This window comes from Pelophylax lessonae, assembly GCF_965119305.1.
Source record: "Pelophylax lessonae genome assembly, chromosome: 9".
NCBI lineage: Eukaryota > Metazoa > Chordata > Amphibia > Anura > Ranidae > Pelophylax > Pelophylax lessonae.
Window position 1 is genome coordinate 58359832 of NC_138776.1, and position 13313 is coordinate 58373144.

A 13313-nucleotide genomic window follows, 5' to 3' on the forward strand; every position below is an offset into this window, starting at 1 on the left:
GTCGCGCCGAAGTCGCGGTGCACGCGACTTCACAGGTCGCCCCCCCGAAGTCATGTCGCCTCAATGTGAATGGGCTCTAAAGAATATTGGACAAATGATCGTCTGTTTTCTTTTTTTTTTTTTTTGCATGCTAGTCTCAGAATACAACTTCGGAAGTGATGTATTGTATTGTAATGTATTCTTTCATTTCCAAGCTTGCTTGGTCTTGGTCATGCAATTTTTTTTTGTACAAATACCATACTAATTACATTCAAATTCTTCATTCTGGTATCGTACGAGAAAAATGTTCATGACTGTCCCTTCGGATATTTTCTATAGGCTCTGAAAGGTCACATGACATTGGAAGCTCTCTCTACATAGGCTCTGGGATGGTCACATGACATTGGAAGCTCTCTCTACATAGGCTCTGGGATGGTCACATGACATTGGAAGCTCTCTCTACATAGGCTCTGGGATGGTCACATGACATTATCATGTTGCCTGCAGAGGCTCTGAACTCTCAAACAAGCCCGAGTGAGAGTTTAGTAGATATGTATCTCTACTTAATGTCTTTCTGATATTTCTTTTTACAGTTCCCATCATTCCGAGCTACCTGTACACCATGATGCAAGAATCAAACAGCAGTGTCCATGAAGAGGGGCCAAGTAGACTCTCCACACCCAGCAGCTTTCAGACCATCTTCTCCTACTACGACAACAGCACCCTGTTCATTGCAAACTCCACGACCGAGTCACTGCTCCAAGTCAAGGAAGCGACACAACCACCTGCACTCCCCAGTGCTGTGCCAACATCTGACTGCCCCAAGGCTGACTCAAACTTACTTAATGAAAATGTCAAAGTGGGTTTATTGTTTGCATCAAAAGCCACTGTCCAACTGCTGACCAATCCCTTCATCGGGCCTCTGACCAACAGGTATGACAGGAGCATAACCCTGCACAGTGTCACGTTCAAAAAACAGGACTGGGGGGCCCTCATTTATCATTGTGTCTAATGAAAAGACAGTCTGCCATGCCTTTCACCAATCTACCTCTCCAGCTCCAACTATCACAGTCTTCCTTTGGATTGATGGCTCTGTTGTTCACCACCCTTGGAATCCAATGAGGGTTACAATGGGCCAAGTGCAGATTTTGGGTTCTGTAGATAAACATCTCTAAGCACAAAAATCCCGGGAGATATACTTTATGGAATACACTATATGGCCAAAGTATTGGGAAAGGTATTTTTCTGTCCCAGCATGACTGTGTCCCTGTGCACAAAGCCAGCTTCTCTAAACACATGGCCTGACCAGTTTGATGTTTGGAACCCTGACCCTACTCATAGGTTTGAGTTAACTTGGAACGCTGATTGTAAGCCACGTCTTCTAATCCAACATTAGTATCTGACCGCACAAATGGGCACAAATTCCAATAGACATCCTCCAAAATCTTGTGGAAAGCCTCCCTAGAAAAGTAGAGACTGTTACAGCCACAAAGGTGGGGGCAAATCCATATTAATTGATTTTGTGTGATGGTCAGGGGTACACAAATATTTGGCCATATAGTGTATCTGTCAGAGTGTGATCAACCGTATTGTGCAAATATGGAAAAGGCATGGGAGGATTAAATTATTCTGAGCCCATCAGTTTTCTGTTCTTCATGTTAAGGGGACATACAGAACAGAAAACTGATCACATTAAATGCAGGAAGATGTGTATTTAACTATATATGGCAAATCTTGTTTTCTTTGTAAGAACATTAGAAGGGAAAGCTGCTGTCAGGATGGAGATAAGGAATTGCCATGGCAGGCTCTTGGGACTTATCCCTGGCTTCTCTTCTTCTATATTAATAGGTTGGAATAAAAATATAGCGATAAATCCAACATCACATGGTAATCCTCATCCTTCACTTGGTGAAGGATTGGGTTGACAGGTCCAGAGCTTGCACCTTTATCAAGTTAGGGCAGGAAATTGCACTCACTGTACTATGTGTTGTATTGGCAGGATTGGTTACCAGATACCCATGTTTGCCGGTTTCTGCATCATGTTCCTCTCAACTATCAGTAAGTATTGCTCTGTTTGCCATCTCCTCCAAGAACATCAAATCTGATACCCCTAACAGCAGACTTGTATAAAGTATTCAAAATTTCTACTTGAGTAAAAGTACAAGTGCTCGATCAAAAAGTGACTTGAGTAGAAGTGGAAGTGCTCGCAGAAAAAGTTACTTAAGTAGAAGTACTAAAGTATTCAACATTTTTTTTACTTAAGTATTGCAAGTAGTTTTTTCAAAAAATTTGCTACTTAAGTACTAAAAGTAAAAAGTACCAGTAGTTTTGAAAAAAAAATTCTACTCAAGTACTGAAAGTAGAAGTAGAAGTACTGTGTTATGTAGTTATTAAAGAAAGAAGTCAAAAGTTTGAACATCATATTGTTTTTTATTATTTCAAATGATTTATTCAAATGATTAACCTAAAGGACAATCACAATTCCTTAGGCTGTAACTTTTTGTAAACAAAAAACAGATAAAGTATGTCCCTCCCTTCCCCTTTTAAAGCATCCACCTTTTAAAGCCAGGGGTGGTCTCCTTCCTGAGCTTCCTCACTCTCACAGCCAGGCAGATCACTTGTAGTTGAAGGGCCAGGGGTGGAAGGTGGTGTTTTTGGTTCGTCCATCTTTTCAGCTGATCAAAAGGCAGAACAGGAGCATGCGCAGTCTTCTTAATCGCGGTTAGATTTGATTTGCTCAATTGATGATGATGTGCCAGGCCAGCTTCATCAAACCTACAACGCTTAACCACTTAAGCCCCGGAGGATTTGGCTGCTAAAAGACCAGGGGGTATTTTGCGATTCGGCACTGCGTGATTTTAACGGACAATTGCGCGGTCGTGCGACGCTGTACCTAAACGAATTTGACGTCCTTTTTTTCCCACAAACAGAGCTTTCTTTTGGTGGTATTTGATCACCTGTGCGATTTTTTGATCACGCGCTATAAACAAAAAAAGAGCGTCAATTTTGCAAAAATAACAATATTTTTCAAATTTTTTTATATGAAATTCCCCAAAAAAAAAAAGTAAAAATCAAAATTTTTTAACATTTTCGGCCAATTTGTTTTATGCTACATATGTTTGGTAAAAAAAATCGCAAAAAGCGTATTTTGATTGGTTTGGGCAAAAGTTATCGCGTTTACTAACAAAGGGAAAGATTTTGGTCATTTTTGTTGTTTTTTTTTTAACGCATAATGGCGGCGATCTGCGATTTTTTTGCGGTACTGCGACATTGCGGCGGACAGATCGGACCCTTGACTGACATTTTTGACACTTTTGGGGTTACCAGTGACATTTCTACAGTAATCAGTGCTATATATATGCACTGTTACTGTAAAAATACACTGGCAGTGAAGGGGTTAACTTTATTTGAGAGGGAGGGGCTGTGTGTGTCCCTAGGGGCGTGCTTTCTACTGTGATTGGCTGTGGCTTGAGGTGTAGTTACACTGATCAACGGTTCTACATAGTTTACACAAGCTGCCTGCCTTTCTCCCTCTCCCCCGGCGATCGCAGAGTGACCGGCGGACATCGGGTCCTCCGGTCACACGCGCAGGGGGGTGTGTGACCGCGCGGGAACGCGCCGCCGCCAACGCACGCTCGCTCCCCAGACCCTCCCAGGCTAGTGACGTACCGATATGTCACTCTGCCTGTGAGGTGCTGACCGCCGCAGTATATGTTCGTGCGGCGGTCGGCAAGCGGGTTAAAGTGAAAAATGCATCAAAAACTACTAACAAAGTGGCTGTGCTTAAAATGCTAATAAAGTGCCTGCAATTATATATATTCTTCTTGTATTCAAAATCATCGCCCACAGCATCAAAAATAAAGTGACATGTCTGTGCTAAATGCAGTGCAAATTATTCCCACAATGTAAATTTAATTCATATAAAATATATATGACAATACCACAATAAAATAAGTTGTGATTGTGAATAAGTTAGGTACAAGTTTAAGTGTGTAAACTAAACTTTATAACGAAAAGTCCATAACTGAATTCCAGTGTGCAATCTAAGGAGTGCTTGTCACTTGCTGTCAGATGCTTCCACCTTTCTTCTGTGATCTGCTCAAGTAAAGTGGTGGACTGGATAGCCTCTCCCTCTGCCTCTCACCTTAGTAGCACTGGCACTGCACTGGTTCAAAAAGCTGTCTATATTATTTTCATTATAAGAACTTGTCAGAACATGCTTCCACCACCTGTCCTTCACACTAGTAGTGCTCATTTGCTTTGCTCAAGTCAAATGCCACTGCCAGTGGCCACTGCAGTGCAGGCACAGCCGCACAGGCAAAGGCAGGCCGCAGGAAGCACAGGCACCACCACAACACAACACTTATGGTCCATGGACCATGGATGGTCGGATAATCATCATAGCCGTCAGTCTCACTCTTCTTGGTTCAAAAAAGCCACCCATGACCCGTGTGTATATAATATATTCATATTTTATATTGATTATTTGATTCTCAAATGGAACATTTGCCATGGCAAGGATTAGGCCCTCTCTACGGTCCACCTCACTCACCTCATAGAGAAGAAGATGAGATAACGAAGAAAATGCTCCGAGTCCTGCTCCCGCGTCCCGCCGCCCGTGTCACAACTCCTCTCAGTAAGGGCCCTAAGGGGTGGAGTCTGAGTGACACACAACACGTTTAGAGGCGGAGACCTCGAGCGGGAAGACGGCAGCACGGCTCCTCCAGTGCGGTCTTAACTTGATGATCATGACAGTGATTCCGCGGGCCGCGGCGCGAGCGAGGCTGTGGGATTGATTGAATTGAGTTGTGCTGCCTACTGCTACACGCTACCTACTACTAAATTGTGAGTCAGTATATTTTATTTCATTTTTATATATAAAAGCGGTATTGTTGAGCACTACCAGCCACTAGATCTCCTGGCTGTCACTTTGACACATGTTGGGGAATCACAGCGGCTCGGCTCCAGAAGTGGCAGGTGTCCCCGTCATCCTGCCAGGGACGCCAAGAAGTTCATCACCTAATCTTAAGTTATTAATATCTTATGAGGAGAGGACCTATGAGATTGAGAATTGAAATAATTAAATATATATGGCTTTTTGAACCAGTGCAGTCAGTGCCAGTGCCACAGTGCCACCCAGACGCTATCCACCAGTGCCACCACTATTAAGTGTGTTGGTCGGTCACTCGAGCACTGAAGGAGGTGGAAGCATCTGACAAGTGAAGTGACACTTTAGATTTGCACACTGGAATTCATTTATGGACTTTTCGTTATAGATAGGTTTACACACTTCAACTTGTTGCACGCACCTGACCTAACTTATTTCATAACTTATTTTATTGTGATTTATTGTCATATTTTATATGAATTGAATTTACTGTTACATTGTGGGAATAATTATTTTCACTGCATTTAGGCTTTAGCACATTCATGTCACTTTATTTTTGATATTGTGTGGAGTGTGGGCAGGGCACTGGGGGCAACGATGATATTATATCGATTGCACAGGCACTTTATTCGCAAAGCCAAGTTGTGTTTGTTAGTAGTTTCTTGATGCACTTTAAGCGCTGTAGCACCATTTATTTGTTTGTTTCATATTTTCTTTTTATTGGAAAGATTTGGTATAGCAGCTTTTATTATACACAGCCTTTATTTTCGTATGCGCTGATTTACAAATGACATTATACACATTTTTTTGAGCTTTATGTAACCTGCCATCTACTGTTCTGGCAGTGGTAATTTTTTTAAAAGTAACGAGTAACTATGCAGCACAAAAAAAAAAATACTTGAGTAGAAGTATCGAAATCATCGAAAAAATGTAGTGAAGTAAAAGTAGAAGTAGGAGAAAAAAATTCTACTCTAGGAAAGTACAGATACCGCATTTCGGTACTTAAGTACAGTACTTAAGTAGTTCTACTTCGTTACTATACATCTCTGCCTAACAGGGTAATGCTGCAGAAATCAAAACTGGCATGTTGCAGCTCACATTGCCTTCAGCTAGGCCAGGTCACATTGTTACTGGACATCAGCAGCAGATACATTGCGCCTTATGTATGACTCCCACGTGGAAATAAATGGATCCCTTCTGATGCCAAACGGCCATGTACTGCAGCTCTGGTTTACTGCCCAGAGACGGTCTAAACAGAGAACCACTTATCACACCATACACCTAGAGCCACTTATTTATAGCTCAGATACAACTTAAATATAGAACCATTTATTCAACTGTACACCTAGAGCCACTTATTTATAGCTCAGATACAACCTAAATAAAGAACCTTTTATCCAACTGTCCATCCAGAGCCACGATTTATAATCCCAGATACATATAGAGCCTTTTATCCAACTGTCCATCCAGAGCCACTGGTTTAGAGCCTGGATACAGTCCAAATATGTAAACATTTATCCAACAGTACAAATTGAGTCACTGTTTATAACCCCAGATACAACCTATAGAGCTATTTATCCAACTGTCCATCTAGAGCAGTGGTTCTTAACCTGGGTTCGATCGAACCCCAGGGGTTCGGTGAGTCAGGCTCAGGGGTTCGGCGGGGGGGGCAACAGGGCAATTGCTCCCCCCGAAAATATTACTGATTGTGAGGCCAGCCCCCCCCCCGGGGGAAATCAGAGCTGCGGTCGGGACGACTCACAGCCATTACACATAGACACTTGACGCACTGCCCCCTGTACCTCCCCCAGCAGGTTTCCAGCCTATCTCCTGCAGGCTGCTTGCTGCCTGAGTGGGCGGGATGGGGATGTACCTGACCACAGAGATCGCACCCACCTGGAAGAGGGAAGTGTGAGCAGCTGAGCAGAGGGAGCCGAGTGAATGTTCCTGGAGGTAGGCTCAGCTAGCTGTACATGGTGGATTAGTTTACAAGCACCTCTATGCTAAGTCTGCTGAGTTACTGCAGCTTAGCATAGAGGTGCTGTTAGCTGACAAATGGAAATGCATGTCCTTTTCATTTAGCTCAATAAGCATTGTGAATGCCCCCTGGTGTGTGCCCTCCTGATACCCCATGGTATGCCCTCCCAACACCTCCCCCCCAGTGTGTGTCCTCCTGACACCCCATGGTATGCCCTCTCAACCCCCCCTGTGTGTGCCCCCCTGACACCCCATGGTATGCCCTCCCAACACCTCCCCCCAGTGTGTTCCCTCTTGACACCCCATGGTATGTCCTCCCAACCCCCCCAGTGTGTGCCCTCCTGATACCCCATGGTATGCCCTCCCAACACCTCCCCCCCAGTGTGTGTCCTCCTGACATCCCATGGTATGCCCTCCCAACCCCCCCCCCCAGTGTGTGCCCCCCTGACACCCCATGGTATGCCCTCCCAACACCTCCCCCCAGTGTGTTCCCTCTTGACACCCCATGGTATGTCCTCCCAACCCCCCCAGTGTGTGCCCTCCTGACACCCCATGGTATGCCCTCCCAACCCCCCACCCCAGTTTGTGCCCTGCTGACACCCCAAGGTATGCCCTCCAGACCCCCAAGTGTGTGCCCCCTGACACCCCATGGTATGCCCTCCCAACCCCACCCCAGTGTGCCCTCCTGACACCCCATGGTATGCCCTCCCACCCCCCCCCCCAGTGTGTGCCCTCCTGATACCCCATGGTATGCCTTCCCAACCCCCCCCCCAATTGTGTGCCCTCCTGGCTCCCCCAGTGTGTGCCCTCCCAACCACTGATGTGTGCCCTTCTGACACCCAGTGTGTGGCCTCCTGACTCTCCACTGGTGTGTGCCCTCACTACCCTCCCCCACAGTGTGTGTCCTCCTGACCCTCCCCCCAGTGTATGCCCTTCCAACCCCCTGGTGTGTGCCCTCCTGACCCCCCCCCCCCCCAGTGTGTGCCCTCCTGACCCTCCCCTGGTGTGTGGCTTTACTGATCCCTGTACACTGTCCTATCCTCTGTCCTGTCAACTCCTGTCCTCTGCGCTATTCTCTGTAAACCGTCCTACAGCCTACTGACCACTCTAACCTTCCCTATAATCAACTGACCCGTATACACTGCCCTACATGCTACTGGCCTCTGTACACTGCCCTACATCCTACTGACCTTTCTACACCGCCCTAAAAACTACTGACCCCTATACACTGCCCTACATGCTACTGACCTCGCTACACTGCCCTACAAACTACTGAGTACTGTACACTGCCCTACAAACTACTCACTACTGCACACTGCCCTACAGCCTACTGACCTCTGTACGCTGCCCTACAGCCTACTGACCTCTGTACGCTGCCCTACAGCCTACTGACCTCTGTACACTGCCCTACAGCCTACTGTCCTCTGTACGCTGCTCTACAGCCTACTGACCTCTGTATGCTGCCCTACATACTACTGACCTCTGTACATTTTACTTTGTATGATAAGTTTAATTCAGTTCTGTAAACAACACCTTATTTTCTGGCAGTGCCCCTCCCGAAGACTAGACTCGTAAAATCATATTTTATTTTTCCAATTAAGAAGGGTTCGGTGAATGCGCATATGAAGCTGGTGGGGTTCAGTACCTCCAACAAGGTTAAGAACCACTGATCTAGAGCCACTGGTTTATAGACTATATACAGCCCAAATATGTAAACATTTATTCAACAGTACAACTGGAGTCCCTGGTTTAAAGTTTAAAGATACAACCTAAAAATGGAGCCGTTTTTTTACATGAATATTTATACAAATATTTCCTCTTTCTACAGTGTTCGCATTTTCCGGGAGTTACGTTTTACTTTTCATAGCGAGATCCATGCAAGGAATCGGGTCATCGTGCTCCTCTGTCGCAGGTTGGCTGTCAGTTCAGTAATGCTAATGTAAAATATCCACCATTGGAGACGCACAATTCTGTGCTTGAACAGAGCCTTATGTTAATGAAGAACGTTCACTGCCCCCACAGGGAAGAGACCTTCCTCTGCTCACTTCTGCTAATTCAGAAAAGCTGATTAGTGTCAGGTTTTGCTTTGTTTACTGGAAAATATGAATGAATCCTGACTAGTCATTATATCTCCAATGGTATCATCCAGTTTCCATGAATCAGCTGCATTGTGTACTACTATAAGGCTAAGGGTGAAACTGTTACCAAAAGTGTGTGTGTATCTATCTATCTATCTATCTATCTATCTATCTATCTATCTATCTATCTATCTATCTATATATATATATACACACACACAGTATCTCACAAAAGTGAGTACAACCCTCACATTTTTTGTAAATTATATCTTTATAGACTTTGCTACAATGTAAAGTAGTGAGTGTACAGCTTGTATAACAGTGTAAATTTGCTGTCCTCTCAAAATAACTCAACACACAGCCAATAATGTCTAAACCGCTGGCAACAAAAGTGAGTACACCCCTAGGTGAAAATGTCCAAATTGGGCCCAATTAGCCATTTTCTCTCCCCGGTGTCATGTGACTCATTAGTGTTACAAGGACTCAGGTGTGAATGGGGAGCAGGTGTGTTAAATTTTGTGTTATCGCGCTCACTCTCTCATACTGGTCACTGGAAGATCAGCATGGCACCTCATGGCAAAGAACTCTCTGAGGATCTGAAAAAAGGATTTGTTGCTGTACATTAAGATGGCCTAGGCCAGTGATGGCAAACCTTGGCACCCTAGATGTTTTGGAACTACATTTCCCATGATGCTCATGCACTCTGCAGTGTAGTTGAGCATCATGGGAAATGTAGTTTCAAAACATCTGGGGTGCCAAGGTTTGCCATCACTAGCCTAGGCTATAAGAAGATTGCCAAGACCCTGAAACTGAGCTGCAGCACAGTGGCCAAGACCATACAACGGTCAGAACAGGCCTCGCCATGGTTGACCAAAGAAATTAGAGGAATGAGTGCTGCCAGCATTGCTGCAGAGGTTGAAAGGGTGGGGGTCAGCCTGTCAGTGCTCAGACCATGTGGCACACACTGCATCAAATTGGTCTGCATGGCTGTCATTCCAGAAGGAAGCCTCTTCTAAAGATGATGCACAAGAAAGCCCACAAACAGTTTGCTGAAGACAAGCAGACTAAGGACATGGATTACTGGAACCATGTTCTGTGGTCTGATGAGACCAAGATAAACTTATTTGGTTCAGATTGTGTCAAGCATGAGTGGCGGCAACCAGGTGAGGAGTACAAAGACAAGTGTGTCTTGCCTACATTCAAGCATGGTGGTGGGTGTGTCATGGTGGGGGGCTGTATGAGTGCTGCCTGCACTGGGGAGCTACAGTTCATTAAGAGAATCATAAATGCCAACATGTAATGTGACATACTGAAACAGAGCATGATCCCCTCCCTTTAGAGAGACTGGGCCGCGGGGCAGTATTCCAACATGATAACGACCCCAAACACACCTCCAAGATGACCACTGCCTTGCTAAAGAAGCTGAGTAAAGGTGATGGACTGGCCAAGCATATCTCCAGACCTAAACCCTATTGAGCATCTGTGGGGCATCCTCAAACGGAAGGTGGAGAAGCACAAGATCTCTAACATCCACCAGCTCCGTGATGTCGTCATGGAGAAGTGGAAGGGGACATCAGTGGCAACCTGTGAAGCTCTGGTGAACTCCATGCCCAAGAGGGTTAAGACAATGCTGGAAAATAATGGTGGCCACACAAAATATCAACACTTTGGCCCCAATTTGGACATTTTCACTTAGGGGTGTACTCACTTTTGTTGCCAGCAGTTTAGACATTAATGGCTGTGTGTTGAGTTATTTTGAGAGGACAGCAAATTTACACTGTTATACAAGCTGTACACTCACTACTTTACATTGTAGCAAAGTGTAATTTCTTCAATGTTGTCACATGAAAAGATATAATAAAATATTTACAAAAATGAGAGGGGTGTACTCACTTTTGGGAGATACTGTATATATACACACACGCACACATATTATATACAAATATAGTCTGTCAGTAGCATTAACACACCAGTTTTTGTTTTTCTTGAGTCCTCCTGTGTAACATTGTTTTCATTACCTGTTGATCCTGCCAGGAGATCTGTTATCCACTTCCCGTAATAGGGCGCCCACGCTGTTCTTTTTAGTAATGAAATCACATGGCAGTGTTGTCACTCTGTAAGCAGAAGAGCCATAGATTTTAAATTGACTTTATGTAAGTAACAAATTAGCACCCAACGCCAGCTAACACTTTTTAGGAAGTTACAAGTTCTTTTTTCCCAAAAAGGTTTACATCCAACGAATGCAATGTTGTATAGTTTCTCCCAACCCCTGTAAGGGTCCATTCACACCAGCCACAGCATTACAATGCAGCGGCTGGTGGGCCATGTGATCCAATTGAAAAACTGCAGTGCTGATGCACCAATCCTGGTGCATTGCACTGTTCATTTTTTTTGCATGACCTTTATTGAGATGTCATACACTGACATTTTATTGAGTTCTATTGGCCGCCACGTGCTGCAAGATGGTGGATTGCCATGCACTGCGCTGAAAAAAAAAGTACGGCAGGCACATGTGCATTAATGCACCGCATAAATGTAATTGCGCCTTTAAAGTGAGCTGTCAGCTGTCGCTGCAGCCGCTGCATCAGTCTGGAAATTTGATGTCCCTGCTCTTCTCTCTTTTATTTCTGCAGCACTTCTGGGATGGATCAGAACGATTCTAAATGATCAACTACGTGGACCATTGCTCTTATCCTTCTCGGAAGCCCTGCAGAAATAAGGAGGGACTACTGCACTGGCATAGGGCCATCTTACCGAATGAGTACGCTGGGCATTTGCCCGGGGCCCCATTTGCCCGGGGGGGGCCCCACCTACCCAGCCCCTGCCAAGCATTAGTCCCGATTCCTGTGTGCATCCCGTCGCCAAACTTAGCAGTTGACAAGCGCCTGTCAGCCCTGCGCTGCTGTCAGGCCACTTGGGTCGTCTAGGGGAAGCCCACAACTGCAGGAATGCCTGGCCACCTCCACAGAACCAGGCACACACAGGACAGTCGAGTCTGACTCCCGTCCGCGTGTGTGTTCACCGGACCCAGCTGCCAAACTTGGAAGCTATCATAAGCCTGGCACTGCTGTACCAATAAACATTGCCTTATCGATAATTTCCCTTTTTTATTCTCGTGGGCGATTGTGTAGGCGGGGCCCCAGTGCACTTCATTGCCCGGGGGCCTATAAGGCTCTTAAGATGGCACTGCACTGGCAGCACTAACGGAGGTAAGTACAGCGGGGGCCGGTAGGGTGTATGGTGTTAGTTCACCTTTTTATGCTTTCTAAAGAGGTGAACTTTCTGTATACTTCAATCCTTTTGACAGACTGCTTTATATATATATATATATGATTCTTGATTTTGCACATGCGAAAGCGAAGTATAGACTAATTTAATTTTAGCCAGGACATCAAAGACCGGCCGAATTTCAACCTGTGTGTGGCCCTCCCTATTTAACAGACGTCTACTTATTTAAAATGGACACACTGAAAAACTTTTGTCGATCAGCGGCTGCAACCAATCAGCTGCAGCCGCTGATCAGGGTTTTCCTACAGCGCTTCCGCTGTTAGAATACAATGTCTGGGCAGGGGGGATTTTGTGCGAATGGAGAAAACTACTCATCTACTGTATAGCCAGCTTTATATCCAGATCTGATTATGCAGAACAAGAAACTCAGCAGTGGCAGGATCCTACTGTGCACCCAGGACTTCTCTTCTCTTTCTAGGGATGGGCATGCTGGCCAGCGTCTACACAGATGACGAGGAGAGAGGGAACGCCATGGGCATCGCATTGGGAGGACTAGCGATGGGCGTATTGGGTGAGTCTAATTATATCAGTGTAATGGTCCTCTACAAACATGAAAATTACACATTAAACTTAGCAGATCTTATTCTCATCCTGGTGGCATATACCCCGGAATCTGAGACATCTGTCAGTACCGCCTGTATGTTCACTGGTTGCAGTTTTGCCCTCCTTCCTAATTTAGCCTCATTATCAACGCTGCAGCAGGAGAGGGAGGTTTCACTGTACAAATTCATGTGAAATAAGAAAGAAGCACTGAAAAAAGACTGCTGAATCCGGCTGCAATGGATTATAGAATATTTAAATGGGGTGAAAAGGTTTTTAAATTCCATAACTGTGTGCAGGGCCGGGACAAGGGGTGGGCAGGAGGGACGGCTGCCCTGGGCACAATGGATTATTGCAGGCATGAGGGTGCTCTGACCCTAACCCTAAGGGAAGGAGGGGTGGCGCAGTTTGGCATCTTTGCCCTGGGCGCTGGATGACCTTGTCCCGGCACTGACTGTATGTAACAAACCAGGCAGGTATTGGGAAGGTTTTTATATTTTGTCACAAGGCTTCTATTACACTGAAGTGACATTTTAGATTTTCAGTTATTGTAAAATAGGGAG

General features: G+C 45.3%; 1 protein-coding gene across 1 annotated transcript in view; it reads left to right on the plus strand.

Moving 5' to 3' along the window:
• Window positions 1-13313, plus strand: part of SLC18A2 (solute carrier family 18 member A2) — a 61218-nt gene that overhangs the window by 18255 nt on the left and 29650 nt on the right. Inside the window, exons 3-6 of the mRNA XM_082266713.1 lie at window positions 573-912; window positions 1979-2037; window positions 8673-8756; window positions 12629-12721. Coding sequence (XP_082122839.1) covers window positions 573-912; window positions 1979-2037; window positions 8673-8756; window positions 12629-12721 — 576 coding nt within the window. The remainder of the gene's footprint in view (window positions 1-572; window positions 913-1978; window positions 2038-8672; window positions 8757-12628; window positions 12722-13313) is intronic.